General features: G+C 44.3%; 1 protein-coding gene across 1 annotated transcript in view; it reads right to left on the bottom strand.

Annotated features, from left to right (window-relative positions):
* Window positions 1-310: 310 nt before the first annotated feature.
* The window catches only part of LOC147016965 (WD repeat-containing protein 7-like), a 301,923-nt gene continuing 287,202 nt past the window's right edge, over window positions 311-15,031 (bottom strand). The window contains exon 23 of the mRNA XM_085846266.1: window positions 311-658. Coding sequence (XP_085702392.1) covers window positions 326-658 — 333 coding nt within the window. The 3' untranslated portion in view covers window positions 311-325. The remainder of the gene's footprint in view (window positions 659-15,031) is intronic.

Here is a 15,031-nt window from a genome sequence, read left to right as displayed (position 1 = left end):
CCCCGCCCTTCCTTGCACTGCTGTTCTCTTCTGTGCTATTACAATTATTATCCCTTGAATTTTGCTTTTTGCTGCTCCCCAAATCTCCCATCCGAGGATGGAAAAGGGATCTCCCTTTCCACCCTTATCCTCTTCCTTCTCTTTCTTTTCTGATTTTATTTTGCTCAATTTTTCCTCATTCTCTCTTTCCACACAGTCTTTTGCTTCTATGTAAGTTGACCATCGCTAAATTACGAAGTGGACCATTCCGAAAAACTGAAGCCACTGCTGTGGACTACACCAACATGGAAAAATCTCAGTCATCCAAAACAAGATTATGTTTTATTTACATCAATGAAGCAATTATCATAACTTGTCTTAGACAATGATGCAAACAATGAAAACATTGACAGCATAATGAGACGCAGTGCTCCTCAGATGTGAAATAACCATTTGCCGTTTGTAGCACATGTGCGAATAAGCATTGCAAGGTGAGGACATTTATTATTGTGGGATGTGTACACATGGCACAGAGCCATACCTCAGAAATGCCTTTGCCAATATGCTCAAACTGTGTCTCGATGAGGTTACGCATGATGTCCAAGAGTTGAGGTCTTGATTGTTCAAGTGCGAGAGCCAGAGCTGAGCGCTCACTGCTTAGGCCAGCCTGATTGCGCACCTGCAGACACATCCCTAAGTCAGTGGCCACTGCCAGCCCAACGAATACAGATTCTTCATTGACATCACTGAAGGTCCAAGCAAGAGCAGGAGTGAAGGTGGGGGGAAGGGGGAGGAGGCGGCTTTCAAATCTGTGCATAACAAAGAAAGGAGAAATACAGGAAAGACAACGGAGATAAAAGGGTCGACAAAAATAAAAATGTGATGATAAAAGAAAAACAAGTTAAATATTTCTCAAAGTGCTCATTTCTACTGGGAAAACTGACAAATAACATGTTTACAGAAGTTAAATTAAAGAGGGAAATGTAAATAAGCAACTCGTGGACAATCACACACATATATGATTGATCTCATCATGCCGTGGATGGGTGAGCACTCTGACACAGGAAACTCTACTGACTTACCACCACTAAGCCGGTACTCATTTTGTCGACCTCAAAAGGATGACAGGCTGAGTCAACCCATCTGAGGTTATTTTAGCATGGCTGGGGTCACCCATCTGTGCTATAAACTCAAGACCTTAAGATCCTATGCAAACTACCCCATTAAGCCACCTTAAAAGCTTACATATAATGTATGGTGTTGTTACAAAAATGGTGGATTATAAAATCTGAAATTACCAAGTCTTGGAAAAAGTAAGTAAGCAATTTGAAAATACGAACGATGTAAAAGGTGGAAGAGAAAGAGAAAAAGAATGAAAATTGGTCGGAGGCAGCCACATCCCTACCCCTGTGGCTTATAGGTGATCGTTAAAGCCATCGGAGAAAGTGCCATTTGAATTCAGGTGATTGAAGGCTTTTGGGTACCCAGCAGAGCAGGTAGCCAATGGTCACAAAAGAATCGGAAAAACCATGTGAGAAATCTCTATTGAAACGAGGAACACAATGTGAGAAAGTTTTCATCTGATTTTGAGAATCGAAAGCGATGGATTGCACTCGTGACGTAATAGACACATTCCACATGTAATTGAGCCCAATAAATGTTTCTTTTGACAAACAGACGTAAAGAAAGGATCGTTTATAAGAAACATCAATCAGATACACCTACAATTTGGTGACGCGGCCCCTTCCATACGTATAGCGGAGACTTGGGTAATGTGGGATCTTGGAGAAGTTGGATTCCATAGAAAAATAACTTTGCAAGTAGATCTTTTGGTTCTTTCATGACATTACATTACATTTCGAGTCTGGTAGATATTGGTATGGCCCTGAATAATGAAATGGTGATAGGCATATCCCATCTCGCCCATGAAGGCAGGATGGAATGAGGAAGTTTACCTCCATGTTATACTCCATTCTCTCTCCTGTACGGGTATCACATTTGATTTATATATCTACTATATATAAACCATGCATAGAAGTGTTTGTGGATGTGTACGAAGACTTTCTTTTGACCTCGACCCAATGAAGGGGACAATAAGAGGGAATGGCATCCATGTAAATATTATTTACAACATTCCAGCAACACATGAGTAGCATCAAGGAAGATCGAATGCCATGTAGTTATTTTAGATTACACAGGTGAACCGGTGAGCCAAACCCCCAGACAAAAACGAACTGGCTGATATACTCCATCTTGTGTATGGGGCCCGCCATGACAGCAATGGCGAAAGCCACTGAAATGCGATCAGAGCTCAGTACCCAATTGCTCAATGAAAAGGTTTGGTGGCAAAAGAAAGTCAAACTCCGAATTGGATGACTGCATCAAAATGTCCCACAAAACAAGGTGCCTGGGAGGGTTTTGACGCATGTATTGATATTTTTAGATGGAAAAGCATCTTTTGAGAGGGTTGACACTACCAGGTCTGCTTTGTGGGTGTATTTTCCTCACTTGAGCTTCCCTGGCTCCTGAGGTCAAGGAAGCTATTGTGTATGGCACGTGGCAGACTGGTCGCCACAAACCGGTCACCACTATCCGCCTCCCTCTGACCCCGTTTGAGCCCCCTGGGTTAAGTTTTGCATAATTTGCCCTTTCAGTCGGCTCTTCAATGACAGGCTGCGTAAGCGAGTGTTCATGCAAAAGTCTTCTCAAACCCCATACGCCTTACCATTCAACCACCTTTATTATATAATTCCAACCCTACTCACCCCAACCAAACTCCACAATACTCCACAATACTTGGACCTCCTAGATCCTCATTACGTACCAATCATAATTCTTGATCCTCATTATGCCACCAATTGTAAGGCTTTCCATTCCACTCATGACTTGTTATTTATTCGGTGAGCACCTCAGGTTTTGACTTTCTTCATGAATACAAACAATGCCTCATAATTCATTACCAGGCTCGAAAACATAAAGATAATCGTTTTTTTGCCCATCATGGTCATTAAAATACACCAGTTCAATTAAATAATGCCAATAATGCCCATATATTCATTTCCTGGAAAGGAAATGTCAGGTCGTATACAAAATATTATTATGTTTCCTCTCCAGTTCCTCTCTCTCAATTTTTTTTCCTGTTTATTCATTCATTTGCTTGTTGCGTACAAGTGTAGCCCCACTACCCCAGTGTCGTGAGGTTTCCCTTTTACCCTTTGCTACGTCACTCGATGGTATTAATTACATAAACCTCGAAGTTGTATTCAGGACTAAACAGATATGTAAATTTCTGTGCAACAGGCAACAGAAAAATATAATTTTTACTGAGTTAGTGGACACAATGGACAGTGTTAGGACCAGGGGCCATAGCTTGAGGGTAAAAATGATGAGAGTTAGAACAGTTTTAAGGCAGGGGGGGTCTTTCAGTTGGAGAGTAGTTAATGCATGGAATGGTCTCCTCGGAAAGGTAGTGGCAGCGGAGGGGGTGGGAAAGTTAAAATGGGATTTAGATGTAGTTACCTGGATGCATTGGAAATCAAGGGGTATAGGGATACTGTCTGGTGTGCATAGTAGTTAGTTTGAGTGTGGATGGGTGATGATGCTGAGGTTGGTACAGCACAGGCATGATGGGCCGAATAGCCTCCTCCTGCATCGAAGTGCCTTGTGTATCCTCATTGTTTGATTATCTATTAGTTTGAGCTACTACGGTTGGCAGTTTCATTGCAACTTCACTTATTGCAAAACGGACCAGGATCAAAACAGCACAAGCTAGAATGGTACTCGGTAGAGCACATACCTCTGCCCCATAATGCCTGATTCATGAGAACATATTGAGTCCAATACATTTATGAAATATCATGCTATATATAGTTTTTGGCCATATCTTTCAATGGTGAAGAATCACTTTAAAAATTCTAGTAGTCGGATCCAGATTCGGATCAACATCAAAATCTAATCAGTTCGTCGTCATCACACACCGAGCCTGACCACAAAATTTCATCCTGATCCGTCCACAACTTTTTGAGATATCCTGTACTCAGACAAACAGACAAACAGACATAAAGGGGTGAAAACATAACCTCCTTCACCTTCGGTGGTGGAGGTAATGAATGTTTCCTTGATGTGCAGAATGTGACAGGGGTCATTAAGAAGGGTACTGCAGGAAAGGGTTAAAATATCCCTTAATTATTGTGGATAGTAATTTCACCACAAGCAAAAATGTGGAATAAATCCACATGTGAAGCTGTGGCGAAATAGGTCACATGCACATACAAGAGCATATACATATAATGCAAGCAAAAGTACCTGTCCCCAGTGATGGGAAAATTTTAAGTTAATCTATCAATTATTTTGTGGATTTTTATTAATTGTGAAACACACCAGTACACAAACGCCACACAAAAAAACAAGTCCTGGCGAGGGTCTGCAATCACTCTCTGATTACTCTTTTTCTTTTTATACGTAATCGAGCATCGTAGAAGTCATTTTTATTAAGCTGAATTTACTATGGGTAAAGTTTGGAATTGATTGGTTGAACCCCTTTTCAATCCAATATGGCTGCCAGACCACATAACTGATGAGGTCATCGTTATGAAACTTTTTTTCTCCCTTGGGTAGGGAATTACATATTTAAACTTTCGTATTGATTGGTTGAGCAGTTTCAAAGAAGAAGATTTTAAAAGTTTTTCCTTCTAGCCATTATGAACTAGCAGAGTACTACCCACCCTACGGGCGATTTTGTTTCAAGCATGCAATGTGTTCTTCTGATGCATACCTTTATTTGGGCAGTGTATCAGCAACTGACAGCTCTGTATAGGCAAAATAATAATAATAACCCGAGTTATGTGCATGAAGCAAAAACATACCAACCGCTTACAATTCAAAACATTTCACATGCACTGGAAAACGTGGGGACAGCAATACTGACTGCACTGTAAATGGTGGAGACTTGTAATTCCCTCCCCACCTGGAGGCATCGCTACACAATACACATTTACAAAGAGAATTTGCGTTCCCCCAACCCCTCCCCCATCCCCCCCACCCCCAAGACCACCGGCAAAGATAAAAACACTCCTATACACTATTTCGGGTGATGCTGATCCTATGTAGCAAGTCTAGATGTAATCAGCTCACAATTGTAGGAGTAGCGTGACAAACAAACACACACAAACCCACAAACAAACACACAAACACCGGTCGGTGAATTATAGAAAGGATGCCAGGCCACATGACCAATGATGCTATTGTTTTCAATTTATATTTGCCATGGCTAGGCGATCACCAATTTAAACTTTCACTTGAGATTTAAAAAAAATTCTGTTTTTTCTGCAATCTCGAGGCTCGGATGAGAGCGAACACACAGAAATGCACAACAAGGGGAGTAGGGGACAAGATGGGTGGGAGAGGGAAGGAAAAAAGTGTGGAACAGAGACATGAGGAGATCGGTGGAAGGGAGAGGGATGGGGTGGGGTACACAGGGTAAACAAGATGGACACGACAGGGACTTTCAGGTCTTTACATGACAGGGACTTTCAGGAAGGAAAGCAGGAAATTTGAAGGAGTTGGGTTTGGGGTGGATTAGTGGGGGTAGAAATGATCGTGGCTTTGAATGGGGGAAGATGAGAGGCAGTGGTGAACAGCTGTTTTGAAGACCTGGAGGGAAGAGTGGGATTGAAGAGAGTGTGCGAGTTTGTTCCAAAGGTGGGAAAACAGGGGAATGAAAGAGTGAAGGTGAGCAGTGATTCTTGATTTTGGTAATTTTACCAGAAGGGGGTTGCTGGCAGACCTTGAGCACCCTGCAGAATATGGGGAGAGGGGGGGGGGAGGATGGACATATTGCAGACAGGGCAGGGGAGGGGATGGGAGGGGGGGCGAGGCTGGAGAGGAGATAGTAGAAGACAGAAAGACCATGGACCTGCCTGTAATTTCAGAGAAAAATGATTTTAAAAGTTCAACTGCGATCCAATATGGCTGACATACCAGGTGACTGATGATAATAAGAACGGAGAGTTTAAAGAAAGAAAATGGATTGAAGGCCAGAAACGGTACTCCCTCGATTTACGGAAGGGTTACTCTGCAAATTCCTTCTGTTAGCTGTATTTCCATGAATCGAAACAAATTTTGCCATATACTCCCATTATATAAGTGGAGATAGGTTTCTACGGAACAAAATCTTCACTCTCGGATGTAACAAATACACTTAATAAGGCAACAAACTTTATTACAATACTCTGCACATTACTTTAAACTCTTAACAATTAATGTAATACTAATGTATGTGTACTTAATGGAGATCAAATAATAATCCAAACATTCAGCATGCGCTCCATTTTTTCCATCACGTCACTTCGATGTCGTGATAACTTTTTAGCACTTAGAGGTGTTAGGGTTAGGGTTAGGGTTAGGGGTCGCTGTTAGGATGAGGGTTAGAGTTAGCTATTAGGATGAGGGCTAGGGAGTGAAATCCCAACTGCAGAAGTTCACTCCAGGAGCGAACGGAAGGGGATGCTAGGGGAGTAAAGGGGGGAATTGTGAGTAGGGGTGGTGGGGGAGATCTGCATGAACCATCCATACATTATTTTATAGCTGGGACACCCATGCATCTGATGATAAAATGATGAGTATGAAAGCACGAAACTTTAAAAATTATTTACTTCATGGATCGTAACGTGTATTTATTTAATTAGGCAGATATAGAGAATCGTGACTCAGGCGCGAGTCATGAATCGTGAATCGTGAATCGTCACTTTGTGACTCAGGCTCATCACTTTCTTCTGCCTCTTGGCAGTCGACGAATCTGTGGCACTGGTCTTGCACTTAGAAGCCATGTTTGATCAATGAGCAAAAGAGCAGCATGAGAGGCAAATCTCCGGACCCAGGACACGCTGCACATAAGCAGTCATGTGGGAATTGTGGGTATCCGTGGCAGGGGTGAGTAGTCTGCCCAATGTTTGTGGGCGTGTTGGTTGTTGCTAACGTTTTACTCAGCTGGGGGTAGATGTGGTGAAAAGTTTTAATTGGGGGAGTGATATTTATTTATTTATTTATTTATTTGTATACCTTGTTGAGGCTCGTATGAGAGCTAACACACAACTCACAGCAAGGGGGCATGAGACAAGAGGGGCGGGAGTGGAAGGGACAAAACAGTGGGGAACAGACACATTAGGTGAACTGTGGAAGGGAGAGGGATGGGGATGGGACGGGGAACATGGCGAAGAGAAGATGGACATTACAGGGACTTTCAGGAAGGAAAGCAGGGGAATTGAAGGAAGTGGGCTTGGGTGGATTATCGGGGGTAGAAAAGATCGAGGATTTGGATGGGGGAAGATAAGAGGTGGTGGTGAACAGCTGTTTTGAAAGCCTGGAAGGAAGAATGGGAAAGAATAGAGTGAGGAAGTTTATTCCAAAGGTGGGAAAAAAGAGGAATGAAAGAGTGAAGATGAGCAGTGATTCGTGATTTTGGTAGTTTTACCAGAAGGGGGGTTGTTAGCGGACCTTGAGTGCCCTGTGGAAATGTGGTGGGGACAAATCGCAGAGAGAGCGGGGGGGGGGCAAGGCTGGAGAGGAGTCGGTAGAAGACAGAAAGACCACCGACCAACCTGCGGTGATTGAGTGAGAGGCCCAAAGACTCAGCTTCATTGCGGGAGATGACGATGATCCTAAATGCCCTGGTTTCGACAGCGTGAAGCCGAGAAAGGTGGGAGGCAGGAGCACCAGCCCAGAGGGGAGAGCAGTACTCCATCAGGCTACAGACAAAAGCTTTGTAAGTGGTCAGGAGCTCAAGAGGGCCGAGGAAGACTTTGCACGACGGAGGATTCCCAGTCTGCGACTGGCTTTTGAGGCGAGGTTGGAAATGTGACTTTCCCAGGAAAGGTCATGGCAGATAGTGAGACCCAGAAGCTTGAAAGAAAAGACTTCTTCCAGAGGATTGTTGAGAAAGTGGATGGGGGGGGTTTCTAAACGGTCCTTTCGAAGAGACATAGTGAGAGTGTGAGATTTGTCTGGATTGAAAGACATGTTCCACGTGTTGGACCAGTTTGTGATTTTATCCAGATCTGCAGTGAGCGAAGAAGCTGCTGCTTGCCGGTCTGAGGGATGACAGATGGTCCGGCAGAGGGTGGAGTCATTGGCAAAGAGAAATAGAGGATTTTCCAGAGTCGGAGAGATCATTGATGAAAACCAGAAAACCAGAAAACCAGAAAATATCTTCAACAGCTTGTAATAGATGCGGCGAAGAATTTTAATTATGCACCCCATGGCTGCTAACGGTTTACTCAGTTGGGGGTAGATGTGGTGAAAAGTTTTAATTGTGTAACTCATGGAAGGGGGATGACATCTTCAGCAGCTCTTAATAGATGCGGTGAAGCGTCTTTATAGCATGAATGGTGTAACAAGCAGCAGAGCTCAGTTTATCGGTTTATAGTGTGAATGGTGAGACATTCCACACAGCTTGGTTACAGCATGGCTGGTGGAAGATATGTTTTTGAATTGTGTTACGTGCGTGGCTCATGGAAGATATGTTTTTGCATGCAGTACTTTCTATACAGACTGCATGTACATACAGCTCGGTTATAGCATGGCTGGTGGAGGATATGTTTACTTCCACCACAGAAGGTGAAGGAGGTCATGTTTTCACCCCTTTCTGTCTGTCTGTTTGTCTGTGTGTCGGACATTTAAAAAAGTTGTGGACGGAACAGGATTAAATTTTGTGGACAGGTTCGGTGTGTGACAAGAACAAACTGATTCGATTTTGGTGAAGATCAGGATCCTGATCTGACTACAAGAATTTTAAAGTGATTCTTCACCATTGAGAGATAGGGCTAAACCAATGTATAACATGATATCTCAAAAAGTTGTGGACAAATTCGGATAAAACTTGGTGGACACATTGTGTGTGACAAGGATGAATTGATTCGATTTTGGTGAAGATCTAAATCCGAATCTGGATACGAGACTTATTCAATTTTTAAAGTGATTCGTCTCCATTGAGAGATTGGACCAAAATGATATATAGCATGATATTTCAAAAATGTATTGGGCCAGATCTGGTCCCATGGATCAGGCATTGTGTGGCAGAGGTATGCAGCCACCGAGTGCCTTTCCAGTTTAGAACTGTATTATGTGTGTGGCCCATGGAGTTTGCTTGTTATTTTGCCCATGAAAAGCCGTAAAAACGCGAAGCACGGGGCCACAAATGCTGAAGCAGGATGCAGTTAATAAACATCAATATGCGGGGTCTGACAGTATATATACATACACATACATAAAGATATATATACATACACACATATATATATATATATATATATATATATATATATATATATATTATATATACACATGAACCGAGCATAGTGGCGTGCGCCTGTAATCCGGCTACTCGGAGGATCGCTTGAGGACGGGGGCTCTGCGCTGGGCCACGCTATGAGAGGGTGTAGGGCAGCCTGGAATCATGGCGAAACCCAATCCTTATCCCTGTGTCGTAAGAGGCGACCAGGGTTGTGTCAGGAAGGGCATCGGGCGTAAAACCTATGCCAAATCAGTATGCAGATCATAACGGATGATCCGCTGTGGCGACCCCTAACGGGAGCAGCCGAAAGAAGATATAATATATATATATATATATATATATATATATATATATATATATATATATATATATATATATATATATATATATATATATATATATATATATATATATATATATATATATATATATATATATATATATATACACATACATGATATATATTGTTGCGGTTCTAGGAACCGCATCCCTCCAAAGCAATGGCATCTATAATACAGTGGTCCCCAGACAGTTATTTCATTAATATACGTACAGATAGTCCCTTCCTTCTTGTCTAATGGGACAAACGGGACAAGTGCGTTGTGTGAATCTCATAGTTAGGTCAGATTGTATCTCTGAACTCATTCCTATTCTTTTTCTCTATTCCTGAAGTAAATTCCAAGCCGCGCCCGCCTGTAAAAGCCACGGCCACGCCCTTCATTGCAAGAATGGGTCCTCACGAAGGCCTGCAGGCATGACACTTGGACACCTACCTGTGTAAACTGCAGCCGTGCCCTTTACGTAAGAATGCGTCCTCACAGAAGACCAAAAGGAACAAAACACCAAACGCCCACGCTGCAAAGCGGTAATTTCCACCTACTGGGCAGAAGAAATAGGGAGGATAACCAACACGACGGCGCCGCTGCAGGAATGCCGTGCCAAGGAAATAGAAGGAACAACACACCAAATACTAACAACCTGCAGTACGCACACGGCACACTCTTTTCAACACATTTCTGAGTCTAATCATTATATCTATCTTCTTCTTCAATCCGAATCTCCATCTAATAATTATATCTATCTTCTTTTTAAATCCATTTCTGAATTTAATACTTATATCTATCCTCTTTTTCAATCCAAGGCTACATTCAATAATTATATCCAATCTTTTACTTTGGTTCAAGACACAGATCAGGGCTGCACCGCGCACACCCCCGCTTTGGATAAATGACCGCATGCTCAATGGCGGCGGACCCACGCACAGCCCCGGGATAATTTATTATCGTACACAAAGCAGGGCACGAATGGCACACATCTTGTTCGGGTCTGCGCATGTGTTTACCATAGCAACTTACCGTTGGTCTTCGCTGACCTCAACGGCCACGGATGTCTCCCGTGGACGGCAAACATCCTCCTGCACCTCTGCCTCGATGCAACTGTTGCCAGGCAGGGGCGTGATGTGTGGACGGAATCGCTCGGGCTGCATGGCATGCGGAGAAGCAGCACATTGACCAGCGCTAATCGCCGGTCGCCGGGGCAAGGCCCTGGAGTTCAGTGCAGGGCGATTCGTATCACGGGGTTTGAAGCTAGATGATTCCGCAGCTCAGCTCTAGCTAGCCGGATGTACGGTGAGGCCGCTTCCAGTCATGGTGGCCAGGCCTTTCAGTGGCCAGTGCCCAGAGTGCCTGATTCAGGTGACGACATTGCTTAGGGGCATCGGCCCCGCCCCACACCACAGTATCTATAAAAGGATGGGTCGCAGGGCCGTTGGAGCGTTCCCGTCTGCTGGTGGTTTTCTGTCCCTGCTCATTGGTCCTTGTTCCTGTCGGCTCGTCCTGCTCTCTGTCTGGCATGGGCTCGACAATCGGCCCATTCACCTGCTGACTCTGCCTTCCTTCACCAGCTCGGTGCTGACTCCATCCATCCACCCACCCACCTGATCCTGTCTGTCACTACGCCCACTCACTTTTGACTCCACCTTTCTCCACCCACTGGCATCTGACTCCGCCCAAAGTCCTTCCTTCACGCCTGACAGTCACGCCCCATTCTCTGGGTTGATGCTTAGCTGCACGAAGTGCCACAAAGCGGGAGACAATGTGTCAGCTGTCAGGGAGGTATCGCCCAGCGGAGCATCCCCAAAAACGTACTGGTGGTGCGATCAGTCAATCGTGCAAGGTATTGAGAGACTGTTAGCCTCATCTCCTCTCTTCTTTCTTCTCATTAACTCTTCTTCATCGGGTTGTGTGTGTGTGTGTGTGTGTGTGTGTGTGTGTGTGTGTGTGTGTGTGTGTGTGTGTGTGTGTGTGTATGTATATGTATATATATATATATATATATATATATATATATATATATATATATATATATATATATACATATATATGTATATATATATATATATATATATATATATATATGTCAAGGCACCTATCCTCGCTTAAGTTAAGAGTGTAGAAGAATATCAGGATAATTCTGCTCTGTGTCTGCTTTCGTAAGTTGCTTGTATTATTGTCGCACCACACTTTTCTTCCTTTCTCTGCTTACAAACAACAATAAACTACATTCACTGTGCCACACATCTTTCCTTGCCTGCCTGTTAAATTATTATGAGAAATGTCCCCAGCTCGATTTTGTCTTTTCGTTAATTGATCCAGCATGGTCCGTACCCCAACCGAGCTGGGACTTTATTCCCAATGATCCGTTCCTCTGAGCCGGTACATCCTTGCCAGTGTCGCTAGGCTGCATCTGATCTGGTAAGGTGATCCGGTTCGGATAAGGCGTACTGAGGGCATGCCCCCCAGTAAAAAGATCACATGACCATTAGGTAACCGGTTTACTGTGGATGGAGGACTCCAATTGACGTGGTGAGTTACTGGCGTTCACGATCGATTTGCAACCCGCCGTGTCACGGAGTTATCCGTGTGCGACGGCCTGTGATTCCGGAGAGTCTGTTGGGAACCCAAGGTAGCTTTCCCCCCTTGTGGTATTCTCGCCCCGACCCCGGGTCCACAACAATATATAAACACACACGCACGTGTGTGTGTGTGTGTGTGTGTGTGTGTGTGTGTGTGTGTGTGTGTGTGTGTGTGTGTGTGTGTGTGTGTGCGTGTATATACATATCTATGTGTATGTGCATACATATATATATATATATATATATATATATATAAAAATATATATATTTATTGTTGGGGATACGGGGTGGCGGGAATCTGACCCGGTCCCTGGTGCCAGCCTCGCCACCACCATCTCCGGGAATCTATAACGCCGGCCGGCTCGGCACAGGCCTCGGGTCACGCGTCTTCAATCGTGATACCAACGTAATCCTGTACCTTACCAGTTGGGGAGATAGAACCCCTAGTTACAGACTGCCTTTGTCAGAGACCGAGTGGAGTCTACCAGTCTGTAACCACTGGTTTTATATGCCAATTGAACGGATCGTTCCTCGACGCGGCACGCATTAATCCATAGTGGCAACTGCATACGAATTAACCAGATTTATTGGGGACATCAGGGATCACAGCACAAGCAATACACACAACAATGGTTTTATTAACAATCCACCCGTTCTTAACTAGGGGACCACGGTGTAAAGGTTTCGAGGGGATTACTACGAAATATGCCTTATACAACACGTGCAAACAAAACAGCATGCATGCAGGACAAGACAGAGTACTTGGTGATGGCTCATAGACGAGAGGAAAGCATCCAAAAAGCACGAATGGTGCTTGTAGCAAACAAGCGGGTGTCCACGGGCTTGAACTCCCACCTCGAAAGTGCCGCGCGGCAAGAAAATGGCAGCGCAGTACTTCTGCTCAAGTCACCGCGTGTGCACGTTCTCCTCAGCACGTTCTGGCTCCACGCAACGTCGACGATGCAAGACCGCCGATCTCTCTCCAGGGTTCAGCACACAAATCCCGGCCTGGCCTGTTCTCCAGACAAGGCCTAAGTCGAGGTCCGAGTTCCACAGGCGGATCGACAACCGTGTCGCGCCGTTGATATCAGCAGGGACCGTCCGAAGGTCCGGCGTCTCCTCTCCGGCCTTCCCGCCTCAAAGCCCGACTCCTGCTTCATCCTCTCAGTTCCTCTCTCGGTCAAATCACCGACATGCAGGTAGGTTCAGCGTCTCTCCCGGCAGATCCAACATGGTGCCTCCTTCGTTCGCTCACTTCGAAGTGACCCTGAGCACGCTTCGAGAACTCGGCCGTTCCTCACACAGAGCACTCCTTTTGTTCCCTTATCTTTTATCGCTTCTCGTCGAAGCCCGTTTCCAAACTGAGAACTCCTTTTTGCTTTCGTTTCTTTTTCTTTGTTCGCCTCGACACACGCCTGTCGCAGCGACTCACTCCAAAAAAAAGCTCCGCCCCTTCGCGTTACTTCCTTTCCAGGCCACACCTCTCGCTCAAGGCCACTCCCCTCCCGTTCGTACAGGAGAGGAAAAAGAATCATCTCTCGTTTCACCACCGTGTGAACATAAAAACAGTCTTTTACATCTCCTGACACACACATATCATCCCTTATACCAAACAACCTATCTATACATGAATTTAACGGGGGAACTGAGCTAATTCTATACTTAGCATTCCCATAACAATATATATATATATATATATATATATATATATATATACATATATATATATATATATATACATATATATATATATATATATATATATATATACATATATACATATATACACACACACACATATATATACGAGGTCCGTCTAAAAAGTAATGGGACTGACTTCACAGAAATTTTATTCCAAAAAATATATTGAAATCACAGCTTGTCCCCTTCAAAATAGTTTCCCTCCAGTCTCACACACTTGTCCATCTAATCGTCTTCTTCCATGCTTTGATGCACCCCCGGAAGACTTCTTCTGGAATCCTCCAGAGCTCCATCATCATGGCCCTTTTGATGGCCTCCACATCAAGAAATCGGGTTCCCTTGATCACCCCCCTTGAGCTTGGGGAATAGGAAAAATCACAAGGGGCCAAATCTGGCAAATCCTGGGGTTGCTCCAGAGTTGGCACGTTCCTCTCTGCCAGAAACTGTCGGATGCTCAGGGCACTGTGAGCAGAGGCTTGTGAAGCGAAAGACTGTGACGCAACCTGTTCATTCAAGTTGTGTAAGTGGAGCTCACAGTAGGCTCAGTCACGTTACTTTTTAGATGGACCTCGTAAATATTTTTTAAGGCACTTCTGGCTAAACAGTTGCATTAGCTCTGTATGAGGCTTGAGCTTAGTGTAGCTACAGTTATTTACATCACCATTGGACTGCACTACAGCCAATACCGGGAAGATAATTTAATTCTCAATTTTGTTCCACCATGGAAAGGGATACATCCACAGGCACATGTTTCAGGCTTGTTGGTCCTCAGCCTTACGGCTGTGCCACCATTTTAAGGAAAAAGGTAGCAAAAATTTTTTGAAACATTTAAACATGGGACGTGCACCTTCACCCCACAGCCAAGGTACACAGTCCAACAAGACGATCCCACAAGCATACAGATGCACCTCAACACAAACGGTGAAGTACATGGTCAATTAAACACATAAATCCCAACCCCAAATGGGTGAGAATGCAGTCATACAGATGGACCACCCCTCAATTGGAGCAGCTCCCCATGATAGCGAGCCATATGGCTGTGCCCTTATTATATCCTGGTGTTGGCGCAGTGGTTAGGGCAGCGGCTTGGGATCCAAAAGGTCCTGAGTTCAAGCCCCGTTGGGCCACTGAATTAATACACCAGGGGG

The sequence above is a fragment of the Eptatretus burgeri genome, chromosome 11 (genome assembly GCF_056783735.1).
Source record: "Eptatretus burgeri isolate ZD-2024b chromosome 11, Ebu_testis_v1, whole genome shotgun sequence".
NCBI lineage: Eukaryota > Metazoa > Chordata > Myxini > Myxiniformes > Myxinidae > Eptatretus > Eptatretus burgeri.
The sequence above is the reverse complement of the archived record's forward strand: the minus strand, read 5'-3'. Positions and strand labels throughout refer to the sequence as shown.